Source organism: Tupaia chinensis, unplaced genomic scaffold, assembly GCF_000334495.1.
Source record: "Tupaia chinensis unplaced genomic scaffold, TupChi_1.0 Scaffold000361_2, whole genome shotgun sequence".
NCBI lineage: Eukaryota > Metazoa > Chordata > Mammalia > Scandentia > Tupaiidae > Tupaia > Tupaia belangeri.
Genome location: NW_006159858.1, coordinates 3,135,872 through 3,154,299, shown reverse-complemented (window position 1 = coordinate 3,154,299; position 18,428 = coordinate 3,135,872). Strand labels below are relative to the sequence as shown.

The following is an 18,428-nucleotide window of genomic DNA, read 5'->3' as shown; positions in this document are numbered from 1 at the left end:
GCTTAATTTTGTTTTTTTTTTGGAGAGGTTTTTGCTATAGGGCGCATGCGCTCGCCAGACAGAGAGAGACAGAGAGATAGAAAGCGAGAAATCAACCCCCGGGGGGATGGCCACACCGCAATCCCTTCTCCTCCATTCTCCTCTTGGGATCTTGGGCACGCAGGCACACGCACCCAGAGTGAGTTTAAGCCACCAGGTCCAGGATTCGAACCATGGTTGACTATGTGGGAATCCAGAAACACAGCCATTACGCTAACTGCTAGTCCCCGGGTTTAATCTTTTAAACCTTCTCCTGCCTCTCTCAGACTATAGTATGTGTCCCATGGCAATTAAAAACAACAACATAATAATCTATTTAAATCAGTGCCTGATCTGAAAACAGTGGTATTAGCATAAGGTAGAAATATTTATCAGGGTAATACAGTAGAGTGCATATGAAAAGATTCTCATGACCATCAGTCTTTAATGCAAATTAAAGCCACAATAAGTTATTATTACACCATTCACTACAATGGCTAAAATGAAAAGGTCAATACCAGGTATCAATGAAGATACTGAGCAACTAAAATTCTCATGCAAGACTGATGGAAATGCAACAGTAGAGCCACTCTGGAAAACAGTGTAGCAATTTTTCAATTAAAATAACCATATATTAGGTCACAGAGAAAGTTATGAACTATTTTTCTATATTTTCCTATGCAGAAATGTGTCAGGACTTTCCTGATGACCCAATATTTATCACATGATCCAGAAATCCCACTCTTAGATACTTACCGAAGAGAAATAAAAATACATGGTCACACAGCCTTATATTGAATGGTTCTAACAACTTTACTCTTAATAGCTAAAAGCTGGAAACAACCCAAATAGTCATCAACTGATAATGAGGCATATACATTCAATGGATTTGAAATAAAAAGGACTACAAACAGAAAAATTAATGTACCTAAGTGTTAAAAGCATCATGTTGGGACCAGTAGTTGGTGTAATGGCTATGTCGCTGGACTCCCATGTAGTCAACTACGGTTCGTGTCCTGGACCCGGTGGCTTAAACTCACACCGGGCATGTGTGCGTGCGTGCCCAAGATCCCGAGAGGAGAATGGAGAAGGGATTGCAGCATGGCCATCCCCCTTGGGGCATATCTCCCTTTCTATCTCTCTCCGTCTTTCTGGTGAGTGCACACGCCCTATAGCAAAAACCTCTCTGCACGCCCCCCCCCCAAAAAAAAAGAGAAAAAAAGTATCTCATTAAACAATAAGAGGCCAGAACAAAAGACTATTTACAGCATAATTCTAACTGTATAAAATTCTAGAAAAGGTAAAACTATGGAGACAAACTCTGATCAATTATTGCCAGGAGCCATGGTAAGTTAGAATTGACTACACAAGGCATAAGGGAACTTTTTGGGATGACAGAAATATTCTGTATCATGATTGTGGTGGTGGTTTCACAACTGCATATATTTGTCAAAACTAATGGCACTTAACATGGGTGAATTTTAAAACTTTAGTGTAAAAAGCCATTTTTCATGATTCTGTAAGAATACCTTGAAAAGGAACATAGTCTTGATTTTCTAGAATAAATTCTATCTAAATTACTTAATATCTTACCGGGCCCATGGATCTCTTAGTCCTTGTGCAGCCAGCTTCTCCTGGACAGTTTCTAATGGTGTTCCTTCTATCTTCCACTGCTTATAATCTGGAAGTTCCATTTTACCATGACCATGACCATGACCATGTTCATGTCCATGGGCCATGACTACAGAAAAAGATTAACATAAAGTGAGGAATGTGCAGATTGTTGATACCAAACACTCAAGTTTTCTAATTATTTTTAAAAATTACTTTAATTAATTTCATTCATTGTCTTTATTTATTTTTGAAGTTGACCAGAGAGACAGAAGTGAGAAAACAAGTTGCCAGGTCCAGGACTCAAACTGCAGTCAGCCATGTGGGAGTCCAGCTGCCTTAACCACCATGCCACCTGCTACCCCCCAATCATGTTTTAAGATACTTGAAAATTTCATGGGGTTAAGGTGCTGGACTCCCAAATGGCTGATATGGTTTGAGTCCCGGAACTGGTGGCTTAGAAATCACAATGAATGAATAGGTAAATAAAATAAATAAATAAATGTTAAAAAAAGAAGAGAGAGAGAGAGAGAGAGAGAGAGAGAGAAAAGAAAATTTCAGGGATCCAGTTTGTGGTTTAGTGGTTAAGGTGTTTGAATTTTTTTTTTTTCTTGTTGGTTTTTTTTTTTTTTTTTTTTTTTGCTATAGAGCACGTGAGCTCAGAGAGAGAGAGAGATAGAAAGCGAGAAATCACCCCCCAGGGGGGATGGCCACACGGCAATCCCTTCTCCTCCATTCTCCTCTCGGGATCTTGGGCACACACGCACACGCGCCTGTCCCGGGTCCGGGATGCGAACCGCGGTCGACTACATGGGAGTCCAGTGACATAGCCATTACGCTAACTGATGGTCCCAAGGTGGCTGAATTTTGTTTTTTTTTCTGACATAGTATAAAAAATGTGTAATAGGGGGACCAGCAGTTAGCGTAATGGCTGTGTTGCTGGACTCCCATGTAGCCAACCATGGTTCGAGTCCTGGACCTGGTGGTTTAAACTCACGCCGGGTGTGTGTGCGTGCGTGCCCAAGATCCCGAGAAGAGAATGGAGAAGAAGGGAATGCGGTGTGGTCATCCCCCCTGGGGGGTGATTTCTCACTTTCTATCTCTCTGTCTCTGTCTTTCTGGCGAGTGCATGCACCCTATAGCAAAAATCTCTTCTCTCAAGAAAAAAGGAAGAAAAAAATATAAGAAGCACAGATGGGGACTATTGCACATATAAAAAGGAGAACCTCTGTCACTGAGAGCTGCCAGCTGCCTGGTGCACCTGGCAATACATGGGGGCACTGTGTGGTCATGGTCCAGCAGAACTACCACTCTCTGGAGTGGCTCCCACATAGCTGACTGAGCAATATGAGTCCTGGGACTTGAATAACATACTGGGTGCATGTGTAGGCATGCCCCAAATCCCAAGAGGATAATGGAGATGGGATTGTGGTATGGCCACCCCCCTGAGAATACATCTCCCTATCCCTGACCCCGGTACTTCTCTGATAAGCACATATAGGCCCTATAGCAGATCTTAAAAAAGAAAATTCCAGTTAAGACATTTTATAAAACTGGGGTCAGCAGGTTGGTGTGGTGGTTAAGGCACTGGATTTCCAGTTGGCTGACCACAATTCACATCCCAGACCCCACAGCATAAAAAACACAATGGGCATGCATGCCCAAAATCTTGAGAGGAGAATGGAAGAGAAAGGACTGCAGTATGTTTATTCCCCCAGAGAGTGATCTCTCTCTCTCTCTCTGGCAAGCACATGTACCCTATGGCAAATAAAAAGAAAAGAAATTTTATAGAACTTGGTTGGCCCCATAGCCTAATGGTTAAGGAAACCAGATCCCACATAGCTGATCATGATTCAAATCTTGGCCCCAATAGCCTGAAAAACATGACGGTGTCTGGCTATGCATGCTCCAAATCCTGATAGGTTGGAGGAAAAAAGGAATCGTGGTATGACCACATTCCATTTAGGGGGTGTTTTTCTCCCTCTCCTTCTAGAGACTGCATGAGCTCTCTGGTAATTAAAAAAAAAAAAAAAGTTACTTAGGAAATTTTATGAAACAGTGTCTTGTAATATAGTTAATATATATTCACAGTTAAGAAATACATATATCATACAAAATACCACACACGCAAAAAAGCTGGTTATCTCACTACCCAGGGACAACCACTTACTATAGTATTTGGTCCTTTCTTTATTATAACAACAGTATGCATTTATTGAGCCCTATATGCCAGCCATATTATGCTAAAGTGCTATATATGAATTAACTCCAATACAGAACTAAAGTTATGATTATACCCACATGAATACTAAAGATACATGAAATGCTCATTAAATAGTTTCAAGATATGAGAAAAACACTATGTTGATAATTTTCACATTTAAAAGAAAATGAAAACCAATACCCACCAAATCCAAGTTAAAATGATGACACTCACAACTCTGAATGAAACATTTAACCCATTATTCATTATTGCTTGGTAAACTCAATATGAAGGATAAAATAGATTTTGGATTTCAGACTGACTTTGATTCAATACATAATTACATTATGTAAAGACCATTAGAAGCATGTATTTAGAGTAATAATGTCTTGTATTTAGAGTGATAGCATGTTTTCAAAAAAGACATTTTAAAAAATGTTTCATTCCAAAAATTCTTTATAGATGAACTCTAAAATATCAACTCAAATATAAGTATCAATGTATTTAGAAGAGAGCCCAAAACCAAAGGTCAAAAATTTTGATGAAATATTGGGTTTTCAGAAAAGATGCATTTTTGCATAGGAAAACATAGAAAAAAAAGTCATGACTTTTCTGACAATCCAATAGTTTGTTTTTGAAAATAAGTTGAACTATGAAGGTATTCTGAAGTTACAATATTACTATGATCAAAATGTTAAATGGAATATAAATCTCTGAAAAAAATGAAAGTATACAGACCCTTACTTCTCGTTCATAAACTTTTTAAAAATTAAATGATTTTTTTCCTTCTACCTAATTAAAATACTTCAGTATTTATAGTTTACTGAATATAATATTTAAATGACTTTCCAAAAAGCAAAGTTGAACACTACATATTTCTAGAGAAATTTTAATTTTTTAAAAAGATTTAGTTCAATTTCAGAATAGCCATAAATCAATGATATCCTGATCACTTGAAGGAAAAAGTTTGAAATTCTCTAACTTTGCACCATTAGTAGCTATAAAATAAAATCCTAGGCAAATCACTTAATCTCTCTAGACTTCAATTTCTTCATATATGAGTGTAAAACCTATCTTGCAAAATTGTGAGAATTGGGGGAAACACATTGTGATGTGCCTTCCAATTTCACAACCAGGTGAGAATGACTTAGCACAACCATTCTAAAAAACTGGCATGACCTAGAAAAGCTGAACATTTGCATATCTTATAGCCAGCACGTCTACTCCTAGGTATATATATTCTAGATCTCTACTGTTAATAAATAAGAGTAGCCTCTAGCATTGGAAATATGGCTAGTACAACTGAGAAAATGGTAATTTTAATTAATCTAAATTTTAAAACAGATTCTCAAATTAGTTATAGAAAATATTAAAGAGTTTGGAACAATATGTGTATATAAATTTATTTAACTAACTATAAATTTTATAAAGTATATAGATCAAATATTTATTTTTAGGAAAATAACATATAAGATGAGATATTCTGTAAGGCCAAAATACATCTATTTTGAAGACATTATAAAAATGTAGGGGACCAGCAGACGGGGTAATGGTTATGTCGCTGGACTCCCACATAGTTAACCATGGTTTGAGTCCCAGGCCCGGCGACTTAAAAATCCCACTGGGAATGTGTGCGTATGTGTCCAAGATCTCAAGAGGAGAATGGAGAAGGGACTGCGGAGTGGCCATCCTCCCTGGGGGTGATTTTTTACTTTCTGTCTGTCTGGCAAGCACACACGTCCTACAGCAAAAAGAAAAAAAACGCTCTTCAAAAAAAAAAAAAAGTATTTCATTAATAATTTTTAATACTGGGCCAGCCTCAATGTACAGTGATTAAATGTAGTGTGTAGGGAGCAGGATCCCACATAGCCAGATGGGGTTCAAATCTGGGTCCTGGCAACTTGAAAAACAAGCTGGGTATGTTCACATGCATGTGCAAAATCCTGGCATAATAAAAAATGGAGAGAAAAGAATTGCAGCATAACCATGCCCCATTAAGGGGGCGATTGCTTCCTTTTTCTTTTCTTTGTCAAGCACATGCACTCTTAGGCAATCAAAGGGGAAAACAACCTTAATATTTATTACATCTTGAAATTACATTTTTAATCTAGGTACATATATCATTAGTTTTATCTTTCTGCCAGAGGGCACGTGTACGGGGTGGACCACCCCCAAATGAGAGGGTTCACATCACAACCCCCTTTCCTCCAATCTTACATCTCATCAGGATCCTAGGTATTCACGCATGCTCCTGAGCTGGGACTTGAATCATGGTTAGTCATACAGAATGCAGCTTCTTTTGTGTAGGGCTGGCACCTTCTCTTAATTTTTTTTCAGATTTCTGTCATAGGGTGTCTGCAGTTGCCCAAGAGACACACAGTGAGAGAACAAAAGTGAAAAATCACTCCCTACCCCCACTCCAGGGCAGATGGCCACACTGTAATTCTTTCTCCTCCATTATTTTCTTCAGATTTTGTGCACACATACACAGGCAGTAAGTGTTTTACGCAGTCCAGTCAGGAACTTACAATTGCAGAGCTGGCCATGTGGGATCCAGCAACTTAACGACCATGCCACTGCCGGTCCCTCTTTATATTTTTTTGATGTGTCTATTAAAAAAATTTAAAATTATGGAACCAGCAGTTAGCATAATGGCTATGTCACTGGACTCCCATGTAGTCGACCGCAGTTCGGGTCCCAGACCTGGTGGTTTAAACTCACACTGGGCGCATGTGCGTGCATGCCCAAGATCCTGAGAGAAAAATGGAGGAGTAGGGATTGTGGCATGGCCATCCCCCCTGGGAGGTGATTTCTTGCTTTCTGCCTCTCTGTCTCTGTCTTTCTGGCAAGTGCATGTGCCCTATAGCAAAAACCTCTCCAAAAAAAATTTTTTTTTAAATTATGGATCAGCTAGTGTGGTATTGTGGTTAGGGTGCTAGATTCCACATGGCCAAATGTGGTTCAAGTCCTGGATCTGGCAGCTGGAAAGTCACTCTGGGCATATATGAAACATATCTCTTATAATATGCATGGAAGAGTATTTTTTAAAAAAATGTGCCAGTGGGCACATATGCTTACAAGAGAAAGAAGAGAGGAGGAGAGGGACAAAGCACCTCTCATTGAGGCATGATCATGCCAAAATCCCTTTTTCTCTATTTCTCCTTCTTTTTGGGATTGGGGCATAAATGTATACATACGTAGAGTGTCTCTCAAGCTATTGGGCCGGGACTGGCTGGGATTCTAGCAGTGCAGTAGACTATGTGTAGTCAGGCTTCCTTAAACATAGGCTACAGAGCCAACCCTATACAAATCTTTATAGCTATAACGCAAATGCAAGCTTCAAAGTGTAAATAATTCAAAAATCAAACAATATAGGGGATCACAAATGTATACATACGTAGAGTGTCTCTCAAGCTATTGGGCCGGGACTGGCTGGGATTCTAGCAGTGCAGTAGACTATGTGTAGTCAGGCTTCCTTAAACATAGGCTACAGAGCCAACCCTATACAAATCTTTATAGCTATAACGCAAATGCAAGCTTCAAAGTGTAAATAATTCAAAAATCAAACAATATAGGGGATCACGGTTAGGAACCAGCAGTTAGCGTAATGGCTATGTTGCTGGACTCCCACATAGTCGACCGCGGTTTGCGTCCCAGATCCGGTGGCTTAGAACTCACGCCGGGTGCATGTGCGTGTGTGCCCAAGATCCTGAGAATGGAGAAGGGATTGCTGTGTGACCATCCCTCCTGGGGGGTGATTTCTCACTTTCTGTCTCTCTGTCTCTCTCTGTCTGTCTGGCGAGAGCACACGCCCTATAGCGAAAACCTCTCAAAAAAAAAAAAGGGATCATGGTAAAGTCAAACTCTGGAATATTATATAGAAAAATACAAAACAAACAAACAAAAAAACCCCAAAAAATACAACAACAAAAAACCACTACATGCAGAAGTATAAATAAAGCCAGCCAGGTGTGTGGCAGTTAAGATGGTTGGATCCCACATTGACTGCCTGGTTCAGGTCCCGGACCTGGTGGCTTGAAAAACATGCTAGGCATGTGTGCATGTGTGCCCAAGGTTCCAAGAGGAAAACAAAGAAGGGGTTGCAGTGTGGCTATTCAGGGTGTGTGTGTGCGTGTGTGTGTGTGATTTCTCACTCTTGGAAAGTGTGTGTGTGCGTGTGTGTGTGATTTCTCACTCTTGGAAAATAGAGACAACTGTCTCTCTCTGGCGAGTACATGTGCCCTACAGCAGAAAATTAAAACAAAAACAAAAAAAGTATAAATGAACCTCAAACACAACAATGAGCAAGGGTGAATAAAAATAATAATTAAAAAAGGCTCATTGATTCCATTTATATACACTGAAAACCAAATAATTCATTTCTTAGAAAATCAAAAGTAAAACAAGTAAATGTTTATCTCAAGTCAGGATAGTGGTTATCTCTTAGCAGAAAATGGAACCACACAAGCTCATATACACAAGACAGTGTTTTGTAACCAATTATTTTTGTGTGTGTGGGAGGAGGGAGGCATGCACACACATGCTCTCCAGGTCATTTGCAAGCCACCAGGTCTGGAACTTGAACCACTGTCAGTCATGTGGGAGTCCAGGGCCTTAACCACCAGGAGGTGTCACTTTTAATTATTATCTCTTTAAGGAACCTTTTTAAGAGTTTTTTCCCCCAATCAACATCCCCAATAAAACTTTAACATAACAGGTATACTGTATATCTGTTTATGTACTGCAGTCCTTTGGAGAGACACAAATCATTATAATAATTAAGATTCTCCAACCCCCCCAATAAAAAAAATTCATTCCTTTGAAGGACAATCATCCTTTATAATGATGACAATGCATATTTGACAAGAAAAAACAAAAGTTAGATTGTGTAGATGACACAGCAATGCTGATTATTTCTGCATTATAGCTGCTCAAGTAAAACAGTAAAGAACAATAAAGAACATACAGTTAAGAAAAAATTTAAAGCTATCTATGTTTGAAGTGAACTTGTAAGTTTGGCGGCAATCAACCACACGTTAAAGAGGCTGGTTCTAGTACAGGAAAGGTGCTGGTATACTTTCCTCAGGAAGGAAATAAAATTATGCCACTTCTGCTAAAAGCAATTTTAGGGTTAGACACTTTCAAATATATATCCCAACTTATTTTCTTTCTAAAACTGCTAATACTATAAGAACATTAGAAAATAAACTGAATCACTTTTAGTGTCCCTTTCAAAGTGTTCCTATGTATAGGCAATTTAAAACTATTTTGCGAAACCAGCAGTTGGCATAATGGCTATGTCACTGGACTCCCACGTAGTGACCTCAGTTTGAGTCCTGGACCTGGTGGCTTAAAACTCACGCCGGGCGCGTGTGCGTGCGTGCCCAAGATCCTGAGAGGAGAATGAAGGAGAAGGGATTGCGGAGTGGCCATCCCCCCTGGGTGTGATTTCTCGCTTTCTATCTGCCTCTCTCTGGCGTGCGCACGCGCCCTATGGCAAAAACCTCCCTTCCCCCCCAAAAAAAAAAAAAACTATTTTGCATTCTAAAAATGGGTGTTTTTGTATCCTGCTTTTTAAACTTTAACACTGATTCATAAACATTTGTGCCAGAAAAATCTTACGTAAAATATACAAGCTTACGTTATTTTTATTTTATGCATTTTCGGTTTTGGGAGCTGTTCTGCCTTTGATGCAGAGGGAACCAAGAAAACAAGGGGCAGAGGCTGTTACGTGTGGTACAGGAAAGAAAACAAATACAAACACCTGAACTTAAATACCACGGTAGTTCTCACTGCAACTTTCTCCCACCACCCTTTCCTATCCCACCTCTAAAACAGGACTTCGTTTTCTCCCGCTAGCTCTTCGCTCTCCGTCCCTTTTGAGCTGGCCCCTCTCATCATCCTTTTCCATTCAGTCTCTCCCTTTCTGCATTCCCCCGAGATAGTCTAGCTCTTAAAGTTAACCAAAAGAACTCCCACCAAGTCCCTAATTTACCTGACGGCAATCTGACCTCTCAGGACACTACGGCCAGAGCCAACCGGAAGCGGACGTTGTTACCTTAAGTATCTTAAACGTGGTGACTTTAGGTCTCTTACGGCGGGAAAGCCGAGAAGCCGTTTAGTGTTCCGGTACTGGGTCATAGATCCCTAGACCAGATGGAGATGACCCGGGGGAGGTTGGAGGTCGACATCCTTTCCTACACGTGTGCATTTGCACCCTGACGGAGGTAAAAGACATCGTCGAGGAGAGAAGACAGAGAAGAATAGATGTTTTCCTTGCATGGAGATCGGAATCCTAAGACGTTGCACCGAGGGGGGCGGGCCGCGGCTGTGTTTCAGCCAATGGCTGAGGCTGTTGTTGAGAGCGTGGATTTACCCAATGAGAGGGTCGCTTGTTACGCCGCAGTTGGCAGGCTGCTGCGGGAGGCGGTGGCGGTAGGAAGCCGGAGACAGCGGGGTGACAGGTAGGCGGCGGTACTGTCTTAGGGGGACGCAAAGTGCTAGATGAGGAGGATTTTTCTTCTTCTCCGGCTGCGGAAACTAGAGAGGAGAGCTGACGGGGGCTTCGTGGGAAGGCTGTAGCCAGAGAGCTGACGGCTCCGGAGCCACTCGTAAACCAGGTAGCTGCTCGGGAGGGTCGTGAGGAGAAGGCAGCTGAGGAGGGTGGAGGCTGAGCCCCTGTGGGATGACATAGGGGCCAACGCTGGGCGTAGGGGGCTGCAGTGTTACCGACGAAGAGGGAGCAGAGAGGCGGGAGTAAGACAGTGTAGAGCGTGCTGAAGAATTCCTTGCACGAAGCCCCAGGCGAGAAAAGGACGCGGCATTGCAGACACCTGAGAGACATCCTGGAAATTGCTTCTTAGGGCCATTCCTGGAGTGGGGAGGGGGAGCGGAGAAGAAAGACATTTTACTGGTTGGCAGACCTAAAAACTCTTTAGAGTGGTACATTATGTAATCCTTGGCTCTTATTTACCCAAACAACTAGGCTGTCCCCCTTGGAAGACTGATAATGTCAGATCACTTTTTTCTTTGGCTTGAGTATTTTCTACCAGGCAGGCTCCGTAGGCGAAGGGCGAAAGCACGAGGAATAGTCACGAAGAGCTTATCCCAAATATGGACTTGGGTTGAGAGATACGATGCTAGTTTGGAATGAAGGTGGCCAGATTAATGTTTTGTAGTTTACAGATTTGATTTGAGGGTCAAGGATGATAACAGTTTGTTTTTTTTTTAAATCTTCAAAAAGGTGGAGAGAAACTTAAAGATATATAGTAGGAGGTAAGTGCAAGTTGGAAAATAAGTATTTAGAAAATTCGTTGGTAGATTCCTCCCCTATCTCTTGCCCGGCTATTGTGGATGTTAGGAACTGTGAAAATAACTTAATGGTCTGAATTGGGTTAAAAAAAAGGTCGACTTTGAAAGAGTTTACCTTTTAAGTCTGAGAAACTAGTTATAAGTTATTTCTTAGGTTTAAAAATAGTGCTTTTTGAGCCTCTAAGGTTGAGGTAAAATATGTTTACAGATAAAATTAGCTGTAAATTATCTTGTTTTTATAAAACTTTTATTATAATTCATTGTTGCACAATATATTGTAGAATTAAAATAGGAATTCCAATTATAATAGTATGTGTTATGGAAGGACAGACTACATTAAAACTTGGTTTTATAGCCCTTTGAAAACCATTGTAAAAGGAGGAGTTACATTTTTTAAAATATAAGCTGTTTAAAAGTTCCTTTTAACTTAGGAGAAAAGGACTGGTGTAGTAGTAGCAAGTATGTCATTTTCCTGAACTTATTTTAGTACTGAATGTCAGGAAAACTTTCCAAGATGTGATTTTTTATTCTATTAATGATAATTTATACTAGTGTATATGAAGCTAAATCAGAATTTGATTTTTTTCTTGAAATACCATTTGGGAAAGTGGTAATAATTAACATTTGTTCTGAAATGTTCAGAGTACTGAGATGTTTACTAATGCTTTAGATAAAAATTTTAATAGATACTTGATTTTTTTTTTTTTTTTGTATTTTATCCTCTTACAAGAATAATGCTATCTCAGCCAAAAGAAAACTTCTGATCCTATTTTAGGTGTAATTTTGTAGTGTTCTGAGTACCCATGAGCAAATCTCTGCCTTTATGCAGTGTGGTGGTGGTAGTGGTGGAGGTGGTTTGTGTGTATGTGTGTGTGTTTCTTTCTTATTATGTAACCGGCCTACTGGAGCTCCTAGAGAACTAATGGTTGATTTTGAATGGCCAGTAGGTGTCATTGTAGAATACAATAAATTGAACATTGAATCTGGAAATACCAAATAGGTAAGAAGCTTTAGTTTGAATTGGTATATAATAGTAATTGAATGATTATTTATATAGCATAAGAATTCTTCTAAAATAATTTAGTGTTAGAGCTGTTTATAAGGAATTGGAAACAATGGCTGTAATTGTTCTGAAATGGACCTTAGAAGTTTGTTTCTTAATCCATTCCTTAAGCTGTCTTGACAGGGAACATGGATTTGAATTAGTATCATTGTTTTTAATACACAGTTTTGGCTTTTCATGGTAGTTTGTTAAGTTCTGGAATTATAAGGTTTCAGCTTCTCTGAGCTTTGTCATAGGAAAAAAACAGAGCAACGTAGTAAAAAATTAAAATGATAAAATATGGAAAGAAATGTCCAAACAAGTTATATTCTGCACAGAATAGTGCTTTCTTACTTTTTTTAATGCCAGAACAGAGAAATTTTTGTCTTTCATTGTCTGTGGCCTCTTAGTGTTTGTTTTGTTTTGTTTTTGATATTTTATATTTGCTTCTTTTTACACTTTTATCAGGCCTGTGGTTTTCTCAGGATGATGAACTGAACATTTGTCATGTCTAAAATGTAATGTAGTGGGGGACCAGCAGATGGCATAATGGCTATGTCGCTAGACTTCCTTGTAGTTGACTGTGGTTCAAGTCCTGGACCCGGTGGCTTAAACTCACTCTGGGCGCGACTGCATGCTTGCCCAAGATCCCAAGAGGAGAATGGAGGAGAAGGGATTGTGGTGTAGCCAGTCTCCTGAGGAGTGATTGCTCACTTTCTGTCTCTCGGTCTCTCTCTTTCTGGTGAGCACATGCGCCCTATAGCAAAAACCTCTCCCCCCCCCAAAAAAAATGTAGTGGTTCTGGAGGAAACTGGCGTAGAAAGCTTTGGAGGTGGTTTACATATGCTGTGAGTACAGTATAGCTCTTTACCTGGATAGCCTTGGATAGCCTTCTGCTGAGTTCTTGTTACTTTGTAGCTCTGCTCCTAATGCCTACTTTTGACACAACATAAAAAAAAAGTATTGGCCCTAATTTAAGAATTCTCCATGAAGATGAATGTAGATAGATATCTTAGGAGTTAAAAAAATAACCTAGGAGTTTAAAAAAAGGCACACTTATTTCTATTACATTTCTTCCATTTCCCTTCAGAATCTTAGTGATGTAGAGTAGGGGGATAAGAAGAAGGTAGATATGTTGTTTGGGGGAAAACGTCTGTTGATGATTCACTAGATGGTTCACCACTAACTTCCACTGTACAATCATTGATCTAATTCATATCTCTGGCACTTATGGTATAAATCCATAACAGTTTTAGCTTGAAAAAAAGAGCTGCCAAATCTACCAGTATTTTTTTATAGCTCGATAAATTTTCACCATTTAATGTCATAGCTAGGAAAGCTTTTCTAGCTAGGAGCTGAAGTTGCCAGAAATATAAATTGTGCTCAATGTTTTGGTTTGACTTAGTTTTTACTTGGCATGTACTTGCATTCTATAAACTAAGCTAATTTTTTTCACAATTTAGACCTATGCTAATTTGCACAGATATTTACTCATATCCTGTTCTCTTTAATAAAAGCTATCTAGGTGGAGCCAAGGGATGGCATGGTGGTTAAGGTACTGAGTTCCCACATGGCTGACCACGATTCAAGTCCAGACCTGATGGCTTGAAAATCACAACAAACAAATAAATAAATGTTTAGAAATAAATAAATAAAAGTTATCTAGTATTAGAAGTAAACTGAAATTGGAAAGTAAGAATGGAAGTTCTCCTAATTAAAGGTCCTTTTTTGGTAATGCCATGTTATGATGAATGTATACATTAGTTATTGCATGAACATTCATTCACTCAATAATATATACTAAAACTTTGAATGTGTTGACCTTGATAGGGATCCAGATCAGAAATTCACATTTATCTTTATGAATACCAGACTTCCTGTTTGGACATCTGGCTCCCATAGAGACATGTGTGATAAAAAATAAATGAGTATATTTTAATTCAGGGGAATAAAAACTCAATTATATAATATATTAAGAGGTATGAATTTTATTATTGATAGAATTATAATTTACAGATTTGAAATGTAACTTTGTCAACACAGCAGTCATAAAATATGGTAAGTTGCAAAAGCATAGGTTATAGAATAGTTATTTTGTGTTATTATAGCAAACTTAACTCTAAAAAATGTTGTAATCACATATATCTATCACTTTCATTATTATAGATATTTTGTTATAGATATTTGACTTGTGTTTTTTTTTTTTAATCATGAATGAGAGAGACATACAGATAGGCAGATACTTTTAACAGAGTCTTGCCATGTAGCAGTTCTTCCCCTAGCCTTCCAGTCAGCCAGGATCATGGGTATACCTGTGGGTGTACCTGGCATGTTCAGAACAACCTGGGATATGAACCCAGGCCTCCCATGTGCTTACGGCATCTTACGGCATCATGAAACAACACCCTATATTGCCTGTTCCACTGTAGCTGGACAGATACTTGACTTTTTTTTTCTTTCTTTTTTAAAAAAATAATTATTTAATTATTTTTAAATTATTTAATTTTATTTATTACTATTTTTTAATTTGCTATAAGGCATATGAACTCACTAGAAAGGGACAGAGAAAGAGGGAGAGTGAGAAAGTAAGCCTCCAGTTCTGAGATTTGAACCAAGCCTCCAGGTCTGAGATTTGAACCACAGTTGGCCATGTGGGAACCTAGCACTTTAACCACCACCATGCCACCTGCTGGCTTGGATACTTGACTGTGGTGCTTGATTCTTTTTTTTTTAAAGAGAGATTTTGGTATAGGGTGCATGCATTTGCCAGAGAGATAGAAAGCAAGAAATCACCTCCCCAGGGGGAATGGCCATGCCACAATCCCTTCTTCTCCGTTCTCCTCTTGGGATTTTGGGTATGCACACACACGAGCCTGTTGTGAGTTTTAAGCCACCGGGTCCAGGACTCAAACTGCAGTTGACTACATGGGAGTTCAATAATATAACCATTATGTAATCTGCTGGCCCCTTTATTCTTAATTAATAAAGGCTTTTGTTAGCTACTAAGATGTGCTAGCTAACCTCCTTAAATTCCTTACCTTACATACTTGTTTTTAAAAAATGAATAAGCGGGACCAGCAGATAGCATAATGGTTATATGGCTGGACTCCCACATAGTGGACTGTGATTCGAGTCCCAGACCCGCTGGTGTAAAACTTGCACCGGGCATGTGTGTGTGTGCCCAAAACCCTGAGAGGAGAATGGAGGAGAAGGGATTGCGGCATAGTCATCCCCCTGGAGGGGTGATTTCCCATTTTCTGTCTGTCTCTTGTGGGATCCCACATACCCTATAGCAACAACAACAACAAAAAACCTCTCTCTCTCTCTCTTTTTTTTTTTCTTAAATAAGGAATAAGTGAGGTAGTTGGACACTTAACAGGGAGTGAAACTTTGTTTCAAGGCTTTTTGGTCAATGTGTATTCCTTTTTGTAATTCATTCTTTTAAAATGAGAACAGGAGTAGGGACTAGAGCTTTACTGCTCTTCTTTCTTCTTTACAAGTGATTGTAGAACTTAGAAATTATGAAGTGCTGATAAATTCAAAGTTAGGGACCGCATGATAGCATAGCAGTAAAACATGACAATCTATGAACAAGAGAGACACAACTCCCTAACAGGGTCCTGATGCCTTGATCAACCTCTAGCCTTAGCCAGCCTGGGATCACAGGCACACACCTGCTTAGCACATTCAGTGAGATCTCCAGACCCAGAACTTCCCACATGGGTCTGCCTCACAGAACTTCATATTTTACTGCTGTGCCCCTGAGTTTTGTTTTTAAATTTGAAAGTATTAAACAGCTGGTTTCAATTTTCCCATTAAAATGTTTTCTTTTTTCCTAACTCCTATTTTCTTTCTTTTTTTAAAGAATTATTCTTTCTTTCCTTCTTTCTTTCTTACCAGAGAGGGACAGAGAGAGAAGAGAGAGAAAGTGAGAGAAAGTGAGAAAGCAAGCCACCAAGTCCAGAACTCGAACCACATTTGGCCATGTGGGAGTCCAGCTCCCTTAACTACCTTGCCACCTGCCGGCCCCCCTAACCCTTATTTTCATAAAATTAGGTCTTTCCAGCCACAATTTTGCAGGCTACTTTACTTTTCTAGAACATAAGCCTCAAATATTGGCAAGAAATTACATTACTGTTTTATGAAATGTGTCACTGTATGAAACTACTCTAAACATCTGTCCATCTGAACTGTAATTGTGGAGTACCTTCAAAGAGTAGACGCGCTTTGCTCAGTCTGGCTTCCTACTCCACCCCTCCTGTTTCAATGGAAATTTCGTACACTTTATCAGTATTCAATAGAAGCATAGCTGAGATGGCAGTTGCCTAAGACTTTGTTGCTGAGTCTCTGTTTTGCCTTATCAGTTAGGAATTGTGTGTGTTGCTAGAAACAAAGATAAGAAATAACCATTGCTTAAACAAGGTAGTAGTTCATTTCTTGGTCAGAAAAAAATAGGGTAGATAGTCCAGAGCCACAGTGACAGCTTTGTCAAGGAGCCAGGGTCTTTTTGTTCTTTCCCTTTGCCATTTTTAGCATGTGACTTTCATTCTCAAGATCACCTACTGGTTGCTAAATCGCCAGCCGTCACATCCAGTTCTAGGCAGAAGGAAGAAGGAAAGGTACAGAAAATAGGGTCACACTTCTCATCTTTTAAGAAACCTCTTTTAATTCCCTGTACAATACGTCCTCTGATCTTGTTGACCAGTACTTAGTCATTTGGCTAGGTTTAGCTACATGGAAGCATCAGGAATGGCATTTCACTGAGCATGTAGTCTAGATCAGTTGGGGTGGGGTGGGACTTACGTTGGATAGGACCTAATGTTTACCATGCCTGCTCTTTGTCTTTTCTGTAGTGTCTGCTACTGGATGCTCAGTTATTGATATAAATTAGGTGCAGCTGTGTACTAGGACCTATTAAGAACTGGACATATTCCATGCCTTAGAGAAATTACAAGCTTAATTATGGAACTAATAAACCTGTACACAGGTTTCTGAGAACAGAAGGTATTGATTGCTGTGGGCCGTTGGGACTAGCTACCGCTGACTCTGCCAACCTGATATAAGAGGCTTCATAAAACAGGGGAAGGTAACAACTTTGAAAAGGCAGTATCAATGGAAGGAAATCAACTATTCTCTGCTCCCTGAGAGAAAAGGAATAGTATTTCCTTTTCCTAAAGCTATGAGAAAAAAGTCCTAAAAGACTAGCTCTCCACGTTTTTATGTGCCGTTAAGAAGAAAGACTGATATTTGTTCTCTTAGCCTTAGCTGATTATATGAAGCCCATGCTCATATAAAGAGGGAGTTAGGAGGTGTTAGGTTAGTTGTTAGGGGGCAAAGTATGCTTTATTCAGTCTATACATCTAAATGTTAATCTCATCCATAATTAATGTCATGGAAATACCCAGAATTGTATTTAACCACATGTCTGAGTACGTGAGGTTTGAAACACTTTTATCTAGCATAAGGCTGAAGCTCTCTGACCAGAGAAGTGTGGCATGAAGTAGTAATGATAAGCATAAATTATTTCTTTATTTTAAGGTTTTGCCATAGAGCAAAAACCCTTTATTATCCTCACTGGAGAGACACAGAAAGGGGAAAGGTGAGAAATCACCACCCAGGGGATTAGCCACACCACAATCCCTTCTCCAGTGCCCACTCTCTCACACACGTGCCCAGCATGATTTTCAAGCCGGAAGGTTCAGTATTCGAACCGTGGTCAGCCATGTGGTAATCTATCACCTCAACCACTGCTGGCCCCAGTGTAAATGATTTTAATGATTTTAATGTCTGCAACAACTGTAATTTCATATGAAAGTATCTGATTTCTATGGGTGACCAAGTCACAGAAAGTGCTATGTTTTTTTTTTTGTAACCCACATTGATAATGTAATGCAATTATAAATTTTAATTAGAAATTGGTAAACAGAATGATAAAATTTTCCTCAAAGTTTATAAATTCTACTAACAAATCCCTGAGGTATGTGGGCCCTAGATTGAGAATTTGTGAGTGTTGTGGTACAGTGTATGGGAGTAGTAGATGGTGGGAAAGCTTGATCTGAGTGTTGAGAAGAGTAGGATGGTGAAACTGAAGGAGAAGTGAAAGGCATCCCAGAGAGGAGAGGAGCTTAGGAAAAAAACAAACAAACAAAAAAAACGCATGGAGGTGTGAGACAGCCTGGCATATCATGGGATTATAGATCAACATTGGTGAAGGGGAGTCTACGTCAAGCCCAAATGTAATTT

At 39.4% G+C, this 18,428-nt stretch overlaps 2 protein-coding genes across 3 annotated transcripts in view; one reads left to right on the top strand and one right to left on the bottom strand.

The window, feature by feature from the left end:
- The window catches only part of NDUFB3 (NADH:ubiquinone oxidoreductase subunit B3), a 12,061-nt gene extending 2,004 nt beyond the window's left edge, over positions 1–10,057 (bottom strand). Inside the window, exons 1-2 of one of the 2 annotated variants that reach the window (XM_027773636.1) lie at positions 9,915–10,057; positions 1,612–1,759 (exon numbers count right to left, since the gene is read on the bottom strand). In XM_027773636.1, the coding sequence (XP_027629437.1) occupies positions 1,612–1,757 (146 nt within the window). In that variant the 5' untranslated portion in view covers positions 1,758–1,759; positions 9,915–10,057. The other variant, XM_006153022.2, reaches the window with a different exon arrangement.
- Positions 10,058–10,221: 164 nt separating this feature from the next.
- Positions 10,222–18,428, top strand: part of HYCC2 (hyccin PI4KA lipid kinase complex subunit 2) — a 91,908-nt gene continuing 83,701 nt past the window's right edge. The window contains 1 exon segment of the mRNA XM_027773637.1: positions 10,222–10,452. The gene's annotated coding sequence lies outside the window, so the exon portion shown is untranslated.